The 12,783-nt window shown below is 58.6% G+C and overlaps 1 protein-coding gene across 1 annotated transcript in view; it reads right to left on the bottom strand.

Moving 5' to 3' along the window:
- Positions 1–12,783, bottom strand: part of ESPN (espin) — a 37,131-nt gene that overhangs the window by 12,720 nt on the left and 11,628 nt on the right. Inside the window, 5 exon segments of the mRNA XM_030943019.1 lie at positions 2,320–2,591; positions 3,560–3,761; positions 6,887–7,018; positions 7,144–7,326; positions 7,513–7,699. Coding sequence (XP_030798879.1) covers positions 2,320–2,591; positions 3,560–3,761; positions 6,887–7,018; positions 7,144–7,326; positions 7,513–7,699 — 976 coding nt within the window.

A 12,783-nucleotide genomic window follows, 5' to 3' on the forward strand; every position in this document is an offset into this window, starting at 1 on the left:
GAGTCTGTGCTCTCCGAGGCTCCGGCTTGCCACGGACCCCGGTTGCCCATCCGGGGGCTGCTCCTACCTGCCACGGTGCTGGTGGCCCCCGCTGTGCACCTGGCGGCGGGGGCGGCAGGACCCGACACCTGCGTTACCTGATACTTCCTCTCAGGTTACAGCCGCCCGCACACGGCCAGCCTATGGGCTCCGACGGCCTGACATCACCCGGGGCCCGCCAATCCCAGGCCGAACCCCCCAGCCGTCGCGGATACCACGGGTGCGCCAACTACCTTGCCACACCTGGCCGCAGCTCTGCACCCGCCTCAGGCCAGATGTGACCCCGCCTCCTGCGCCTCTCCCTAAGCTGGGAGCTGAGCCCCCACCTTCATCCCCGCCGGAGACAGGAGAGGGCTGATCCTGGGCAGAGGGGGCCTCTCATATTTGGCCCCCCACTCCGGGTCGCGTCCCCCCGCTTCCCCTCCTGCATCTGGAAACCATCCCCATCCACGAAAGAGACACCGACACCCGCGCTCAAGCCTCGGGTTTCAGGGGCCGTAAGGCGGGGTCGGGTGACAGCGCGGCTTCCCGCCCCGTCGCAGCTGCCCCCAACTAGGCCCAGCTCAGTGAGGGAGAGTGAGTGAGGCAGCCCGGCCAAAGACTGAGTGACGGGGTGGGGGTTGTCCCCTGCCCCACTCTCCAGCCCGTGCGTCCCTGCGGTGGCCTCAGACCCTTCACCCCGCCCGACCTGGCTCACGTTGCAGGAAACGCGACACCGCAGGATTTGTTTTCTGGGCCAGCCCGCCCGCTCCGCGCCCCCTGCAGCCCGGAGGCTCGGACGCCGCGACCCTGCTCCCGCCCTCGGTCAGGCACCCGCGCGGGGGGCGCCGCGGCCACACAAAGAGCCCTTTGTGGAGTGTCCCGGTCCGGCCCTGGCGCCTGCGGCCCAGCACGCACACAACCGGGAGGGACGCACACAGCCGGGAGCGGCGCACACAGCTGGGAGGGGCGCACACACAGCCGGCAGGGGGCTCACAGCGGGAGGGGCGCACACTGCCAGGAGGGACGCACACACCCGAGACGGGCTCACACAGCCAGGAGGGTATCACGCAGACCTGGCACTTGGGCTCACCGGTGGAGAGGGGACACTGGCTGGGCCACCTGTCCTGTGGCTTTGGGCGGGACCCACAGGCTGGGCTGGGAGCTCAGCGATTCCAGGGCCCCTGCAGCCCTACCCGCCCGGCCCCCTCTGCCTCCCAGAGATGAAAGGGGAAGCCACTGTGGGAGCTTGGTCTAAGGTAGCATGAAGAGGGCAGCCACTGGAGCTGGCCTGCAGGTTTGGTGTCCCTCCCATGCCTCCCTTGCCCAGTGGCCTTGTGACCTGGGTCACCTTGTATCAACTGGCCCTGGGGTGGCTTGCCTTGGGCTTAAGAGAGAAATGCAAGATCCCAGGCTCCAGCAGGACCCCAGGGGGCTGCTACACCACATCTGGCCACCTGTGAGCTCAGGCTGTCCCCTCACCTCTCAGACCATCCTGCTCTGTTCCTGTGGCCAGAATGCCAGTGCTCCCCAGGTCACCCTGCCCAGGATTCCCAGAATTGCTCAGACCAGACCTCTGCCCCCACTCCTGCTCCAGAGCCTCAGCCAGGGGCCTGCAGCCCCCAGACATCCCTAGGTGCCTCACACTCCACCTGCCTGCCCTGGCCTCATCCTCTCCACACAGGTTCCGCTTCCCTCCAGAGCTCTCAGCTCAGGCCTGGCCCTTTCCCCCAGGAGCTCGAGCCCTAAACTGGAACTAGCCACAGCTTCACTTCCTCCCAGCCCCCACTGCCGGTGGGCACCCAGCCCCGCTAGTGCCTGCTCACCTTCCCCCCACACTCCTTCCAGCCCTCACCTCCACAGCCATGCCACTGGCACCTTCCACCTGGCAGCCACCTCCCTCGGGTGACACTCTCCGACTGAGCCTGGGGCTATGGGGGTGGTGGGAGCATGCTTGGGGAGGGGCAGTCTCCATGAATTCTCTGTCAACTCCATGACAACCCAGCCACTCTGTGCAAGATGTAGCACAGGCCCAGTTCCTGGTGAGGCACAGCTGTCTGGACCTGCGTCCTTCACCCCCCAGCTCCCATGGAGGGCAGTGACCTGCTCTTACTCTCCTCCCAGTCCATTGTCCAGCCCTGACCCCTCATGGGACTCTCCAGGAGCTTTGACTCTTGAACATGCCATGGACCTAGGGACCCCCACCCTATGCCCACTAGTGAGGACAGGCCTTTGGCCTCACTGGCCCCCATAGGCCTAGTCCCCCTGCTGGGAGGCAGGCAGGGGGTGAGGGCTCACTACCTCCTTCTTGAGGGCCTCCGTCTGCACGTGGCGGAGTTTGTTCTTCATCTGCATGTAGATGTCAGCTGCCTGTGGTCCCACAGGAGGCTTGGGAGCTGGGTAGCCAGGTGGGGGTGGGGGCAGTTGGGTGCCTGGGGGCGGGGGTGGCGGGGGAAAGCTGGGTGGGGGTGGTGGGGGTGTGGGCTTCCCGATCATGCCCCGAGGCAGGCCCAGCTCCGGGTTCAGCATGTCCATGTAGCTCTGTATGTCTGTAGCTCTAGCGCTGGAAAGCTCTGGGGAGGCAGAAGAAAGGGCCAGATTTGGGAGCTTGCGGACAGGCTGTTCCCCAAGACAGACTCTCCGCCACCTGGAAACAACTTGCCGAGGGCCACAGTGGGCTCCAGGGCACCACTTGGTACACTTGCTGTGGCCCCTGGCGGTGCTGGGCTTCCTCTCCCTGGCCCTGCCCTGCCCCAGTCCAGCACTTATTGGGAGATCAGGCACTCTGGTTTGGAGGGGAAGCACCGAGGCTTTGGTGTGTCTAGAGGGCAGGGTCACCTGGAAGGGGAGGGTCTACTCCTTGGGAGTACGGATGACCACATCTAGTCTTTGCAGGGCACCCCTCCCGGGGCTGGAGGCCACCATCTGGCGGCGTAAAGCAGGCATTGCAAGGGGACGGACGCCCATGCTCAGGGCATGGTCAGGGTGTGTGTACACACATGCCTGCAGTCTGCTGAGGCGATTGTGCATTTGTGTGTGTTTGAGTGTGTATGCATTTGTGCACGTGCCTCTTTGTATTGATGAATTTGTGTGCATTGCACTGTGGACATAGTTGTGTGTGTGTGTGCATATCTGTAGTATGGAAATAGAGCATTGTGTGCTTGTGTATAAGGTGGGTGTGTGCAGATATTAGCATGGCTCTGTGTGTGTGTTCATATTTGTATGCTGTATGTACACATGTACAAGCGTGTGCTTTTGTGTGTGAGTAGCTGAGAATAATGAATGGTGGGCGGCACACGTGGATTTTGTGTGTGGGGAGAGTACATGTGGATGTACACGTATGTTTGTGATGAGCACACACACGCATGAGTGACATCTGTTTCTCAGCAGAAGGGGTGTCTCCTCCCCATGTTTAAGAGCAAGTGATGAGGGTAGTCTCTGACTTTGGCTGTGGCAGGGTGGCCCAAGGCCAACCCTCACAGCCCAGTGGTCTGGCTTCAGTCTGCTTCCCCTCCCCCTCTTCCTCCTTGGGCACACTCACCACGTGGAGGGTGCTGGCCCTTGATGCTGGAGTGGCTGGAGGAGCAGGAGTCATAGTTGGAGAGGGTGCTGGTGGGCGAGCTGAGGTCAAAGTTCAGCGGCTGGACTGACACCGTGGTGTTAGGTGAGGACATGCCTGAATCCAGCTGCTTCGCCTCCAGCTCTGCGGATGGATCCCGGGAGAGCACGCGGTGCTCCACGCTCTGAAGGGGAGGGAGGGAAGCCATGAAGGCAAGTGCACCCCAAGATGCGTTGCTCTCCAGGCTAGGGTCCCACTCAGCCATGCCTTCACTGTGGAATCTTGGTCAAGCCACACCCCTCTCTGGGGTCTCTTCTGCATCACTAGAGGGTCTCTCAGGTTCCTCCAAGTTAAGATTCAAGCCCAGCCCCACCAGGCAGCAGGACCCAGGTTCCTGGGAAACTCCCTCCCCTGGCTCCTCCCTGATTAGGAGGGTGGAGAGATCAACGAGGAGGGGGCCTTGAGCTGCACCCCAAGGGGAGAACTGCCAGGAGATGGGCCTTCTCCCTTAAGGATCAGAGGCTCCATGGGGAGGCGCACAGCACAGGCCCATCCCTAGTTATCTGGCTGGCAAGCTAGCGCTCCTTGCCGGACCTGGGACCTGGGGCAGACTCCCAACACCAGCCCGGCCTGTCTCCTGATGGGGCCCTTGGGGTAAGGGTGGGGCCTGGGTAGCCAGCTGAGCAGTGATGGGCAGCCAGAGCTCAGGCTGCCAGGCCTGCCATTCCCCCGCCCTGCCGGGTCTGTGCCTCTGACCACAGGCCTGTCCCCTCCCGGTGCAGAGGGGAATGGGGTGGGGGCCCTGCTTACATTGCCCATGCTGCCCCTGCTGCCGGCAAGCCCGCTTGCTCCGCTGCCTCCTACCCAGGCGTGCTCCTCCTTGCCCCGTGCCCCCTCCCTGCCTAAGAAGTGTCACAGGCCCCCTGGGAGAGAGAGGCAGGCCTGGCACCAGGTAATGGCTCGGCGGCTGCGCTCATTGGCCCCGTAATTAGGGGCTCTGCGGGAGTGTTTGCCTTTTCTGGGCCAGCATCTTCTGTGGCTTGGATCTGTCACTGCCGAAGCTGGGCCTGCGTGGGTGAGAGAACCAGGGTACACATCCCCCACCCATTCCAGGGGACCAGGCCCTGCTGCCTACCCCAGGAGTCAGGGGAGCCATAGGAGGTGGCTTGGGCAGCACCCAAAGGTGCTCTTTACCTGGCCAACAGCAGTGGGTGCTGAGGGCACCAAGCCCTGACCCCTGTAGGCAGCAGATAAGAGGCTGGGCCACAGCAGGTGTACTGCATCTGCCCTGAGTCACCCAGCTCTGCAGTCTGGGACAGTGGCTTCAAACTTTCCCTCTCCCACTTACTAGCTATGTCATTTCGGGTGAGTCACCTATGCTTTTTGTGCCTAAGTTTCTTTATCTGCAAATGGGGATAACAGCACTACTTGCCCTGCTGAGCTCCAGGACATGGCACCCAGTAAATGACACATAGTCAGCTATTTTTTTTAGATGGAGTTTCATTCTTGTTGCCCAGGCTGGAGTGTGGTGGCGTGGTCTCGGCTCACTGCAACCTCCACCTCCCAGGTTCAAGCAATTCTCCTGCCTCAGCCTCCTAAGTAGTTGGAATTACAGGTGCCCACCACCACACCCAGCTAACTTTTGTATTTTTAGTAGAGATGGGGTTTCATCATGTTGACCAGGCTGGCCTCGAACCCTGACCTCAGGTGATCCACCCACCTCAGCTTCCCAAAGTGCAGGCATGAACCACCATGCCTGGCCTGTCAACTTTTTTTTTTTTTTTTTTTGAGATGGAATCTTGCTCTGTCACCAGGCTGGAGTACAGTGGCGCGATCTTGGCTCACAGCAACCTCTGCCTCCTGGGTTCAAGTGATTCTCCTGCCTCTGCCTCCTGAGTAGCTGGGACTACAGGCATGTGCTACCACACCTGGCTAAATTTTGTTTTGTATTTTTAGTAGAGATGGGGTTTCACCATGTTGGCCAGGATGGTCTCGATCCGCTGACCTCATGATCCGCCCGCCTCAGCCTCCCAAAGTGCTGGGATTACAGGCGTGAGCCACCGTGCCTGGCCTGAGCCACCGTACCCAACCAACTATATTTTTTAATGTACTGTGAAGAGTAAGTGAGATTACACCTTTAAGGCACTCGGCAGGGTACCTGCCTAAGTCAGAATCCAATGAGTGGTGTTTGCTGTCCTATGACCACTAGCAGCTGCATCCAGAGAGGCCCTCAGGTCCTCTGGGCCCTAGTGCCACCCCACGGTCCCTCAACAGAGTCACAGACTCTCTTAGCTAAAGGATACCCACCATTGATGCAGCAATGCCTTTCCCAGTGTCCATCCTGGCTTATATACCCTAGTGACAGAGTGCTCACTTCCTGCTGGGCCACTCATTCTCTTCTGGAGACTCTTTCTGGGGCGGAAGTTCATCCTCAGGCCTGCCTGCAGCCTCTGGCCTTTGGACCTTGCTGTGTTCTGCAGCCCCCAGAGCCAGGACCATACCCCTGTGCTGGCAGGGAGGGCAGATGCACAGACGGTGCTCAGGGCACAGACCATCTACCTTCTTCCCTCCGGTCCTCATTTCACAGACCCTCCATGGCCAGGCTGCCCCATGGAGTTAGTTCGCATCCTTTTGGGGTTGGCTGCGAGGCCCACTCTCTTCCCTGCCTATTGCCTCAAAGCAGGCATTGTACCAGCTGGTGCAGAGCCCTGCACTTGGAGACATCCACAGGTGAGTTCAGGTCCCAGTGGGTCACTTCATGACTGTCTCACCATAATAACATAGTTTAAAAAGAATAGTATGGGTTTCCAGTTATGAACCAGCCATGAAGTCAGCAAATGTACGGTGCAGGGGCTGAGAGGTGGCTCCTGGCCAGGCCATCGAGGCAGGTTCTCCACTCTACCACTTACTGGTGATGTGATCTTGGTGCCTCGCAGACTCAGTTTATCCATATGTGGAACGGGACACTTACACTGTCTTCTGCAGAGGTGGCTGTGAGTTATACCCAAGCTAATGTCTATGGGCGGGTAAACGAGCCTAACTGTTCCCAAGGGGGCCTGTCTTGTGATTTCTCCAGCCTTACCCCTTGGGGTGAACCTGTTCTTCCCTGTCCTCTTTCTGTTAACCTTTGTGCCTCTAATCCCTCAGTCCCCAGTAGGCAGCGGTTCTCGGCTGAGAGATCGTGTGGAGTAGTGGGCTTCACGTCCCTGAACCTCAGCTTCCCCCTTGGTAAAATGGGGTGACGACACCCACCACTGGGATAGAGGGGCGAGAAGAGAGAATGCCACAGGAGCAGCGCAGGGATCGTACCAGGTTCTCCACAGTGCGCAGGTAGCGGGTACAGTGGCTGTGGCCGTTGAAGTCCGACAGGTCGGCGGCCGTGTACCCGTCGCGGTCGCGGACGTCCAGCTCCGCGCCATTCACTACCAGGATCTGGCAGCACTGCGGGGGCACGCAGTGAGGACCCGGCCCCGGCCGCGAGCTGGGACCCCCACACCCGGGCAGGGCCATGCCGAGAGCTTGGTGCCAGCAGAGGGCGCGCGCCCCAACCCCGGGCCCGCGCTGACCTCTAGCTCCCCGTTCTCGGCGGCGTCGTGCAGTGGGGTCCCGCCCCACAGGTCAGCCGAGATCTCCCCGCCGTGCAGCAGCAGCCAGCTGAGCACCTTGGTGTGGCCGCGGCTCGCCGCGAAGTGCATGGCGGTGGCGCCGTCTTTGTCCTGCTCCGACAGGCTCACGTCGGTGCAGCTCACCTGGGCAGGAAGGGCGGGGAGAGAGGGGCGGGGGCTGGGCGCCAGGCCCCTGCGGGCCCCGCCCCCTACACCTCCCGGTCACGTCCCCGTTCCCCCGCCCCACCCTGATGGCCCCACCCACTCCCCTCCCCGCCCTGCCGGCTCCGCCCCGCCTCCCCTCCCCCATCGCCCGGGCCCGGAGCTCACCAACCACACGATGACCGGGCTGTGGCCCATCTGCGCCGCGGCGTGCAGCGGGGTCATGCCGTCGAGGGCGCGCGCGTGCGGGTCTGCGCCGCATTCCTGCACCAGGTACTGCGTCACCTCCAGGTGGCCCTCCTGGCACGCCAGGTACAGGGGCGTGGCACCGTTCTTGGTTTGGGCATTCACTCCTCTGCGGAGACACAGTGCCCACGTTGGGCCTTCAGCGCCTCACCCTCTCCGAGGCCTCCTTAAGCCCCCCGCCCCCTCCCGGGGAGCCCTGAACGTCAGGGAGAGTGGGTGGGAGAGGGCCCTGTCACCGGCCCGCTGCCGCCCCTGGGGCTTCCCCTGGACTTAGTCCTGAGCCACCCTCCCTCAGAGGCCCCTGAGAGCGTCCCACCCAGCACTGCCCTGCCCTCAGTCCCACCTTTTTTTTTTTTTTTTTTTTTTTTGAGATGAAATCTAGCTCTGTCGCCCAGGCTGGAGTGCAGTGGCTTGATCTTGGCTCACTGCAACCTCTGCCTCCCGAGTTCAAGCGATTCTTCTGCCTCAGCCTCCTGAGTAGCAGGGATTACAGGCATGCGCCACCACGCCCCGCTAATTTTTTGTATTTTTAGTAGAGAGGGGCTTTCACCATGTTGACCAGGCTGATCTCGAACTCCTGACCTCGTGATCCGCCCACCTCAGCCTCCCAAAGTGCTGGGATTACAGGCGTGAGCCACCACGCCCAGCCTCAGTCCCACTTTTTAACCGATGTCTACAAAGATGTGGTGAGCTTTCCTCTCCACCCGTCACCCACTGTCACCATGAGTCCCCACACGTGCTGGGTCTGACCTCTATCCCTTTCGTCATGTGCCCCCTCCATCTGGAATGCCCTTCCATCCTCCTCCCTCTTGAAGACTCAGTCCCCATCCCTCCTCCATGAGGGCCACCCTGATTTATTTCCCCTTTGCTGGCCTCCACTCCACGCTGCCCAGGGCTGCTATGAGCATGACCTGTCATGCTTGGTTGACCATAATTGATTTTGACCTTTGCCTCCCCCAGAAGACTGAGTTCCCAGAGGGCAGGATGGTAAGGGTTACCAGACGAAATGCAGTTCATCCAGTTTCAATCTGAATTTCAGATAAACAGATAATGCTTTAGTATTCTATATCCCAAATATTGCATGGGACATACTTGTACTAAAATACAGCTTGTTTATCTGAGATTCAAAGCTAGTCAAACGTCCTGGGTTTTGTTGTTGCTGTTTTTGTTAATCTGGCAGCCCGCGGGATGTCCACTATGTACTGAATGCTTCTGCTGTGCTAGCTCTGGGCTGTGCTAGCTCTGGGCTATGGCACTAGCAGGCAGGTTCTTCTTTTTTTATTTTTATTTTTGAGACTGAGTCTTGCTCTGTCATCCAGGCTGGAATGCAATGGCGCAATCTCAGCTCACTGCAAGCTCTGCCTCCCAGGTTCAAGCCATTCTTCTGCCTCAGCCTCCCAAGCATCTGGGACTACAGGCATGTGCCACCACGCCTGGCTAATTTTTGTATTTTTAGTAGAAACCCAGTTTCGCCATCTTGGCCAGGCTGGTCTCAAACTCCTGTCCTCAAGTGAACCACCTGCCTTGGCCTCCCAAAGTGCTGGGATTGCAGGTGTGAGCTACCGCACCCGGCCCAGGTTATTCTTAAATTCTATTGTCATTCTTATTTCGTGGAGGGGTAGTTGAGGCTAGGGCCACGTCTTGCTATGGTTAGTAAAGTACCCAGTGAATGCCATATTATTATTATTATTATTATTATTATTATTATTATTATTGAGACAGGGTCTTGCTCTCTTGCCCAGGCTGGAGTGCAGTGGCACAATCTTGGCTCACTGCAGCCTCCACCTCCTGGGTTCAAGTTATTCTTCTGCCTCAGCCTCCTGAGTAGCTGGGACTACAGGCATGTGCCACCAGGCCCAGTTAATTTTTGTATTTTTAGTAGAGATGAGGTCTTTCCCAGGCTGGTCTCGAACTCCTGAGCTCAAGTGATCCTCCTGTCTCGGCCTTCCAAAGTGCTGGGATTACAGGCGTGAGCCACCGCGTCCGGCCATCAACTATTTTTATTAATTTACTGTGACCATCAACTGCGATTACACCGGTAAGGCACCTAGCAGGGGACATGCCAGAATCAGAATTCAATCAATGGTACAGCTGCAGCTGGGGAGGCTCACAGGTGGGGCTGGAGGGCCCCGGACTCTGTGCCATCACCCATAGTCCCACAACAGAGGCACAGACTCAGCTGTCTCCTCGGTCACACAGCTGGTAAGTGGCATTTGAACACCCATCTGTCTGTGTGATGCAGAGCCTGGCCAGCAATATGGGCATGCAGGGAGTGAAGAGATGGAACGTGTCTCAGGGGCTTCTCCTGGGGCCTAGCTTTCGGCTGTCACTGTCCTTGTTCTCCCAGCCTAGAGGGGGCCTAACTGGGGAACAGGAAAGCTGTCCTGGCTGCTGGGCGGCTGGATGTGAACAGCCCAGGGTGCAGTTACCATCAAAAGACACTAGGTGGAGCCACAACCTACCCCCAGACCCAGGAGAAGTTCCAGGTTGGGGGCCTATTGGGTTCCAATTCACCTTTTGTGCCCAGGAGGCCAATTCTTCACAGGACTTCACATCCTGCCCATCTACCTCCCCCAGTCTGTCACCCCCGAGATCAACCACATGCTCCACCCCGCATCCATCCCTCGCTCAACCATCCAACTACCCATCCACTTGTTGCCTGCCCATCAATGTGTACCAGGCCACCCCCCTTTGCCCATCCACCCTCTTGTCCCCAACACGACTTAGCCCCTCTTCTGACCCCTGTCACGTGTACCCTTTACCTCCCTCTCACACACATCCTGAGACCCTCCCAGCTGGCATCTCCCTGTCCCTAAAGCCCTGGTTCTCTGTCCACTTCCCTGACTCCTGAGACCCCCAAGGCTGTCTGCAGCCCCCATGGACCCTCACTCACTGATTTCTCCCCCATCCCCACTCCCTAGACACAGGGCTGCCATTTGCTGGGGCTGATGTTGGACCTGGCACTTCATGATGGTGCGGGGAGCAGGCAGCATGCCTGCTGATCCAGAGAGGGTCCCGTCGACACAGATGAGGCAGACAGAGGACCCAGCTATGTATCTATGTTCAGACACATGCTGGCTCATGGCTGCCGGCCTCCACACCCCAGTGCCAGCATCATCCCCACGCACACTCACATGCTGGTGCATCAGGGACAGGCTGATTAATATTTCATGACCAACACTCAGTGGCCTAAATTATTCACCCCGTAACCAAGGCACAGTGAGTGCCGGGGTCTTGGGGATTGGGGGCTGGTGGGGGCCCACTGGGTTCTTTCTGCAGAGGCCCACAGTGATGTGCATAGCTGCGGAGGGCCAGACCTGTGGTGAGCTCTGCTCTCCCAGCACCCCCGACTTGGCAGAGATCCATGACCCAGGGGTGCCCAGCCAGCCGGAGAAGGTCTGAGAAGCTGGCAGCAAGCAGGATATGAGCAGCAGGGGGCAGTGGTACCCACAGCCTCCTGCAGGGCCGCTGGCTGGCACTCCCAGCCCAAGTTCCTGGCACAGAATGAGCCCTCAGTAAGTGCTGGAGCTCGTCACCATTCTTATTAGTATTTGCATCTGCACTCATGTGCCCCATTATGGAGTCAGAGCCTCCAGCTTGGAATACCCCAGAACCTGGGGCAGATATGCTGATGGGCTGGGTGGGAGGGGGTCCTGGCTCAACATCCCCTTCCACCTTGGCCAGAGGGCAAGAACAATGGGCACTCTCACAGTCACTGGGGAGTATTACAAAGATATGGATGAGCGTAAGGACCCAAATGAAATTCCCATCACACACCTGGAATCCAAGCACCTTGGGAGGCCAAAGCAGGAGGACTGCCTGAGCCTAGGAGTTCGAGACCAGCCTGGGCAACATAGAGAGACCCCCATTTCTACAAACAATACAAAAATCAGCCAGGTGTTTTGGTGAACAGCTGTAGTCCCAGCCACTCAGGAGGCTGAGGAGGGAGGATGATTTGAGTCCAGGAAGTTGAGGCTGCAGTGAACTATGATCACACCACTGCACTCCAGCCTGGGTGTCCGAGCAAGACACTAAAATAAATAAATAAATAAGAACATAAACAAAATTCCCATTACTGGAGAGATGAATTAATAAAAGTAATAATAGTAAATAATAATAATAATAGTGATAGCAGCCACCATTTACTGAATGATTACTCTATCTCAAGCACTGTGATGAGTACCACACACACGTTCTCTCAGCTGGTCCTTGTAACAACCCGACAGGACAGGTGTTAGCATTGTTCTCCTGGTACAGATGAAGAAACTGAGGCACAGAGAGCCTAAGATCACTCTATGAGAAAGAGGCAGAGCCCCGATTTGAGGCTGTGTCTCATGCAGAGCCTGCTTCCAACTCCAAATGTGCCACGTCTGCATCCCTTCTGCTCTTGATCGGTCTGTCCCGCTGCCTCCCTCCCTTCCACCACGCAGACCACTGCCCTTCCCCGCAGACCTCACTGCTGGGAACTCAGGAACACTGCCAGCTGCTGGGGCACAGCCCCACAGGAGGACCTGTAGGGAGGGCCCCGGCTTCACTAAAGGAGGACCTGGCTCGAGTCCCGTGCCTTTGAGCTGTGCCACAGTCTTGCTTCTTGTCTCTTTGTGTTCCCAAACCCATCCATGAAATGAGGGCAAGAGTCGTCATCCCGACCTTGTGTGGAGCACCTGAGAAGTGCTTGCAGAGCCCTGAGCACGGGCCTGGTGCCTGGCGCACAGCCATTGCTGAACTTTATGATCCTTCCCTGTGCCTGGGAGGACCAGCCACCAGGAGGGCCCATGACTGGCCTGGCGTGTCCAGGTACTGCCAAGTATGGGCCAGGCTGGGCATTATTTCTGCTGTGGGGAACACTACCTAGAGGGGAGAGAAGGGGTCCTGGGGGAGACCTCTGGCTCCCAGACCCCTGCCAGCTCTAGCCCCGACCACGGTGACAGCTGCAGAAAAGTGCTCCCAGACCAAGCGCTTGCTCTTTGCCCTGGCTTTGACCCAAACCCTCTTTGTAGGTCAGAGGCTCCCTGGTGATGATCATATAAATCATGATTTGTTTGCTTTCTCCTGGGAACAAAGATGCTATGGATGAACTGTAACTATTCATCAAGTCACCTCTGATTACACAAAAGAAACATGGGTCGCCCGCGCGGGCTGTGGGAATCTCTGGCGGAGACTGGTGCCAGCTGACTGCCAACGCCGCCACAG

This window comes from Rhinopithecus roxellana, chromosome 12 (genome assembly GCF_007565055.1).
Source record: "Rhinopithecus roxellana isolate Shanxi Qingling chromosome 12, ASM756505v1, whole genome shotgun sequence".
Taxonomy (NCBI): Eukaryota; Metazoa; Chordata; class Mammalia; order Primates; family Cercopithecidae; genus Rhinopithecus; species Rhinopithecus roxellana.